The 6528-nt window shown below is 49.3% G+C and overlaps 1 protein-coding gene across 1 annotated transcript in view; it reads right to left on the bottom strand.

Annotated features, from left to right (window-relative positions):
• KLK9 (kallikrein related peptidase 9) overlaps positions 1-4073 on the bottom strand; it is a 19779-nt gene extending 15706 nt beyond the window's left edge. Inside the window, exons 1-3 of the mRNA XM_032169059.2 lie at positions 3986-4073; positions 3664-3820; positions 950-1215 (exon numbers count right to left, since the gene is read on the bottom strand). Of these exons, the coding sequence (XP_032024950.1) occupies positions 950-1215; positions 3664-3820; positions 3986-4028 (466 nt within the window). The 5' untranslated portion in view covers positions 4029-4073. The remainder of the gene's footprint in view (positions 1-949; positions 1216-3663; positions 3821-3985) is intronic.
• Positions 4074-6528: the final 2455 nt, after the last annotated feature.

Here is a 6528-nt window from a genome sequence, read left to right as displayed (position 1 = left end):
TCATGGAGGGAAGAAAATTGAAACAGTATGGATGGTCACTTTTCAGAGGCAGTGGAGAGAGGATTCCTGCATCAGGTGGATTCCAGGATACTATTAGAATGCCCAGAATCTAAGATTCTAGAATTCTCAGATTCTGACACACTATTATCCATGTTTCTAGAATCTAGAGGCTCAAGGTTTAGAGTTTTATGAATCCAAGATTCTAACATTCCAGATTCCCCTGGATCAAAAAACTCCAGGATTCTAACATTATCTGAATTAAATCTAAGATTTGACTAGATTTAAAAAAGACTAGAATTTTGGCTGGGTGCAGTGGCTCATGCGTGTTATCCCAGCACTTTGGGAGTCCGAGGCGGGCAGATCACAAGGTCAGGAATTCGAGACCAGCCTGGCCAATATGGTGAAACCCCTGTCTCTACTAAAAATACAAAAAATAATAATAATAATAAATAATTAAAAAAAATGACCCGGGTGTGGGATGTGGCAGTGCATGTCTGTAATCCCAGCTACTTGGGAGGTTGAGGCAAGAGGATCGCTTGAGCCCAGTTCAAAGCTGCAGTGAGCCGTGATCACACCGCTGCACTCCAGCCTGAGCAACAAAGTGAGACCCTGCCTCAAACACAAACAAACAAACACTCTGAAATTAGAATGTGTCTTCCAGAAAATGGTGTTATATAATCAATGGGATCCAATGGGATCTTTCCTCCTCCTCCTCCTCTTTTTCTTCTTCTTCTCCTCCTCCTTCTTCTTCCCCTTCTTCTCAGTTCATGCAATAATGGCACATCTTAAAAATGCTAGCATCTTATATTTGATTAAATATATCGATTGGCAGATAGATTGACAGAGAGAGAGAAAAGGAGAAGACAGAGATGAAAAGGCAGAGACAGAGGGGTGAGGGAGCCAGATCCCGGGCATGAAGTTTCAGAGAGAGTTCTGGGCCAGGTCATACCCTTGGGGCTGGACACGGCCCCCCAGCCTGAGATGAGACACTGCATGCCTGGGGAGACACAGGTCTGGCTGAGGTTGAGGGGCTGCACAGCAGGACTCAGACGTGCCTGCCTGGGCAGGCGGATCAGCATGATGTCGTCATTGTGGTCATTGGCGCTGAGGTCCTTGTTGAAGCCAGGGTGGGGGAAGAAGTCTGTAACCCGGAACAGCTGCTCCGGACCCTCCCATTTCCAGAGGTGGTGCTCTCCAAGGCGGACCCACAGATACCTGCTGGGACAGGCCTCAGAGGTCAAGCCGGGGGGAAGGTAAAGGTCCTTTCAGCCCCAGCCCTCTTTTCCTGTCCATCGGAGTGCTGTGTGACCCTCCGCAAGCCACACACCCTCTCTGCACCCTCATCGTCTATGTCTGGCCCAGGGTACTGTGATTTTAAGCCAGGCACACAGCTCCTCTGGGTCCCTGGTCCCCACTCTGATGTTTTGTGTGTTTCCATCTTTGTAGCTCTCCCCACAAAGCACCTGCTCCTAGTCCCAGGCTGAGTGAGCCACCTTCCTCCCTACTCACCTGGAGCCTTGGTGGTGACTTGGGTCCCTAGGAACGGTGTGGGCATGGGGGACCCCACCTACCGCATAACAACAGCCCCACCCCTGCCCCCACAGGTCTGGTGGCTTCTGTGGGAGCGGCTCTGTATGTCTGAGTGCTGTGTATACGTGTGCATGTGTATGAAAGGGGATGGGATATGGAAAATCCCCAAACTGGTGGTCATCTCTGGCCTCAGCTTTTCCTGTCTATCATATCCTTCACCCTTCAATGCATGTCTTCCTGGTGTCTAACCTTAAGCCCTCACCACAGTCTCGGTGCACTTGTTCCACTTCTGGTCCATGCCCTAGACAGCTGGGATCCTTTCAGGGTTGATAAGTCCATTCCCCAGCCTCTGACCTCTGACATTAGGCAGCAGGCTAATGACTGCGAATTCAGGGTTGGGGAACCAGAAACATCTGCGTCTGTCTCTCTCTGTCATTCTTGCTGTCTTGGCTCTGGATCTGGAAAAGTAGTCCTCACCCCTACATCCCCTCATCCCCCTACCCTTCCCCTGCCTCTGACTCTCTTCCACCTTCATATCTCTGCATTTCTCCTGCTTCACTTTCGGCTGAAATCTGAACATCGTTCTCCCAGTCTGATGTATAGGCTTAAGTTAAAGGAGGTCCCATCATGGAGCAATGCATGATGGGAAATTCTCACACAGCATCTCTTACCAGAATCAGTGCTTTATTCAAGGAGGGAAGAAAATGGGAACAGTATGGATGGTCACTTTTCAGAGGCAATGGAGAGAGGATTCCTGCATCAGGTGGATTCCAGGATACTATTAGAATGCCCAGAATCTAAGATTCTAGAATTCCCAGATTCTGACACACTATTATCCATGATTCTAGAATCTAGAGGCTCAAGGTTTAGAGTTTTATGAATCCAAGATTCTAACATTCCAGATTCCCCTGGATCAAAAAACTCCAGGATTCTAACATTATCTGAATTAAATCTAAGATTTGAACCTAGAATTTTAATGTTCTGGGACAAAAAGACTAGAATTTTGGCCGGGAGCAGTGGCTCATGCCTGTAATCCCAGCACTTTGGGAGGCCGAGGCAGGCAGATCATAAGGTCAGGAGTTCGAGACCAGCCTGGCCAATATGGTGAAACCCCTGTCTCTACTAAAAATACAAAAAAAAAAAAAAAATAGCCTGGCATGGTGGTGCATACCTGTAATCCCAGCTACTCAGGAGGCTGAGGCAGGAGAATTGCTTGAACCCGGGAGGCGGAGGTTGCAGTGAGCTGAGATTGCGCCACTGCACTCCAGCCTGGGCGACAGAGGGAGACTCTGTCTCAAAAAAAAAAAAAAAAAAAAAGATAGAATGTCATCATTCTGTAAATCTATAACCTTAGAAATTTAAGAGTCTGGGATTCAAATAGTTTAAGACTACAGAATTATCTGAATCTCAATATTCTAGGATACTGTGAATCAAAGATTCTAGTACTGCGAGTTTCAATATTCAATGAATCTAGAAAGCTCTGAATTTAAGATTCTAGGGTCACACTAGCCATTATGGCTATTGAACACTTGAAATGTGGCTAGTCCATTTTGTAACAGGCTATATGCGTAAAATACAGAACAGATTTCAAAGGCTTAGTACCAAAACAAAAGTAAACTGTACCATTCATACTTGTTTAAAAATTGATTACATGTCAAAATAAGTTTTTGGGTATGTCAAGTTAAATCTATTAGAATTAATCTTACTCATTCCTTATTTTTTAAATGCATCCACCAGAAATTTAAACTTACACACGTGGCTGGCATCATAATTCCTCTGGGCGGTGCTGACCCAGACTGCTAAGATTCTAATAGTCTGCGAATCTATGATTTTAGAATTTGCTGAGGCTATTGCAGAATTTCATAAATTCAAGATTTTAGGATTCTACGATTCTGGATTTCTCTGGGTCAGTCTCAGATTCAAAGAACCTAAATTTCGAATCTTAGACTCCTTAAATGAGGTATTGTCGGTCTCTAGAATTTTAGGATTTGGAAGGCTACCCTTCCTAATTCTAAGAGTTGAACTTGTGGTATCAGAAGTGGAGGCTCCGCACTTCTGGCCTATAGCACCCCTCACCTTATCCTGACCCCCAGCCTCTGCCCCTCCCCAGCGTGGCCAGCCCAGGTCACTCACGGCTTGCGGCAGTGGGCAGCTGTGAGCAGCCAGCGGTCACTGATGAGGGTCGCCCCACAGAAGAGCCGAGTAAGGTGGAAGAGGCCGGCCTGCCAAGGCTGGGAGTTGGGGCGACATTCCTCGGCCCCAATGGCACGGGTGTCTGCCCAGCCATGCCCTGGGGTGGGGACGAGGGACAAAGGGGTCAGCAAAGAGCAGGTTGGGAGGACAGGGAGAGGATGCTGAGAAGCCTAGAGGGCAGGAGGCAGAAGCCTGGGATGGGAGGGAAGAGCAAGATGACCTTAGTACAGCCATGAAGGGGCAGCCAGCCCGGGAGCCTCACCTGCCAGCAGAGAGAGCAGAGCACAGAGGAGTCCCAGCTTCATGACCCCTGGGCACCTGGATCCTGGAACGTGCACCCGGCGTCCAGTGCTTCTTTATGGTAAGCCATGCCATCTCCTTCCTCCTCCATGGGGCCGCCCCTGTGATTAATCAGGGTTGGGAAATGTCCCTGGGGGAGGGGGAAGCCCTGGGGCTGTGACAGGGGCCTTGGGAGAGGAGGTAAGTGCAGGGAGACCCCCCTTTTGGGATGAACTGGCAGCTTGCTGGGCCAGAGCTTGACTGAATGGAGGAGGAGTGCTGGGGGTGTGGAGAGGTTGTGGGCACCTCCTCTGGGGTCTTCAGAGTAGGAGCCCTCATTCCTCATCACCTTAGGCTACAAGGTACAGAATCTTTTGTGTCCTGGAAAAGGAGGAAGATCCTTGAGGCCTAAGGTCCTGGGGTGCAGCAGGTTTATTTTGGATAAAGCAGTGGTGTGCAGAGACCAACCTCCCAGGGCAGGCTGGAGGGATGTGCAGGGGGACCGCCCAGAAAGGAGGCTAGGGGTGGGACACAGAGTCAGGACTCAGACACAAGAGCAAAAGATACAAAGAGAGGGAGGTACAGGCACAGAAGGACCTAAGATGAGAGGAAGAGCGGGAGGAGGAGAGAGAACATGAGAAAGATTGAGGGAAATCCGGGTGGAGCAAGGCAGAGACCACAGGCAGCTGCACAGGTTTACACACCTCGCAGAACCTTCCCTGCCTTGGGGATTTGGGCCTCTTCCCACAAGGACAAGGCTCTCTCCTAGAATGTTGGGAAATCTGGTTCCATCTGGATTAACCCACTCTTGTCATAACTTGCCCCCTTCCCCACAGCTCCACCACCCAAGGACCCAGGTGCCCAACCTTCCAGGTAGCAAGTGCCCTGTGCTCTCTCTTAATACATCCTGATCTTTGCCAAATCCTGAGAACGTTTGCTATACATTTTTTTCATCCATCTCCCTGCCCCCCACCCCATTGTCCTTTCCATCACCCCATCCTCCCTGCCTCTCTCCTCATCATTCCTTCTCACCAGGTGGACAGCTTCTGGAGGGCTGGGCCCAGGTCTGACTCATCTGTGTGTCCCAGCGTCACCCTGTTCCAGGCGTAACAGGGCTTGCAGAAGTCCTCAGGAGATGTTCATTGAATGAGTGAATGTCTTTCTCCATATCCTTCTTTTCCTGGTGAACTCCCACTCATCCTTCAACACCCAACCTCAATGCTCCCTCCTCCAGGAAATCTCTGATTTCCTCAGGCAGAGTCCATCTTTGCCTCCCCTGGGCACTTATAATCCCTTCCACTTCCCGCCCACAGGCCTGGTTATGAAGCTGGGTCTGGGATCCCCCTGAATGTTCTCTCACTATGTCGTCATGGTTTGGGGCATGGACTCTGGAACTGGACCATGTGTGTCCAAATCTCAATGATTAGGTGTGATTAGTGATGAGGTGTGTGACTTTGGGCAAGTCACCAGACCTCTCTCAGTTGCTCCATCTGTTTTTTGTTTGTTTGTTTGTTTGTTTTCCAAAATGGAGTATTGCTCTGTCACCCAGGCTGGAGTACAGTGGCGCGATCTCAGCTCATTGCAACCTCTGCCTCCTGGGTTCAAGCAATTCTCCTGCCTCGACCTCCCAAGTAGCTGGGACTAAAGGCGTGCGCCAAGACGCCTGGCTAATTTCTGTACTTTTAGTAGAGACGGGGTTTCACCATGTTGGCCAGTCTGGTCTGGAACTCTTGACTTCGCGATCCGCCTGCCTCGGCCTCCCAAAGTGCTGGGATTACAGGCGTGAGCCACCATACCTGGCCTGCTCCATCTGTTAAGTAGCAGTAATAACGAGGGTTGTTGGGGGGATTAAGCAAATTTACACACATGAAGCACAACGGTGTCTGACACATGGTAAATGTTCAATGTCTCTCCATCCCCTGCAGAAACCTGCGGTGCCTTTATCATAGCTCATTTCACCCTTGCCTGCAGCTGTCTCACTGCCTTTCCAGACAGGGAAGTCCTTGAGATCGGGGACTGGGTATCCACTATGTGCTAAGTGCCACCTTAACTGCTATTAACAGCATTTTAGACCAGGAACGGTGGCTCACGCCTGTAATCTCAACACTTTGGGGGGCCGAGGCGGGTGGATCACTTGAGGTCAGGAGTTCAAGACCAGCCTGGCCAACATGGTGAAACTCCGACTCTATTAAAAACACAAAAATTAGCCAGGCGTGGTGGTGGGCGGCCTGTAATCCCAGCTACTCGGGAGGCTGAGGCAGGAGAATTGCTTGAACCTGGGAGGCAGAGGTTACAGTGAGCCTAGATCATGCCACTGCACTCCAGCATGGGCAACAGAGCGCAAGACTCTCAAAAGAAAAATAATAATAATAAAAAAAAGGAGCATTTCAATAGCTACCTTTATCGACTGTGTTCTCAGTGCCTGGTGTTAGGTAAACTTTGCATGTATATTATCTCATTTAATTATCCTTCTGTTGTTGTTTTTTGTTTTTTGACACAGGGTCTCTGTTGCCAAGGCTGGAGTGC

The sequence above is a fragment of the Hylobates moloch genome, unplaced genomic scaffold (assembly GCF_009828535.3).
Source record: "Hylobates moloch isolate HMO894 unplaced genomic scaffold, HMol_V3 SCAFFOLD_12, whole genome shotgun sequence".
Classification (NCBI taxonomy): domain Eukaryota; kingdom Metazoa; phylum Chordata; class Mammalia; order Primates; family Hylobatidae; genus Hylobates; species Hylobates moloch.
The sequence above is the reverse complement of the archived record's forward strand: the minus strand, read 5'-3'. Positions and strand labels throughout refer to the sequence as shown.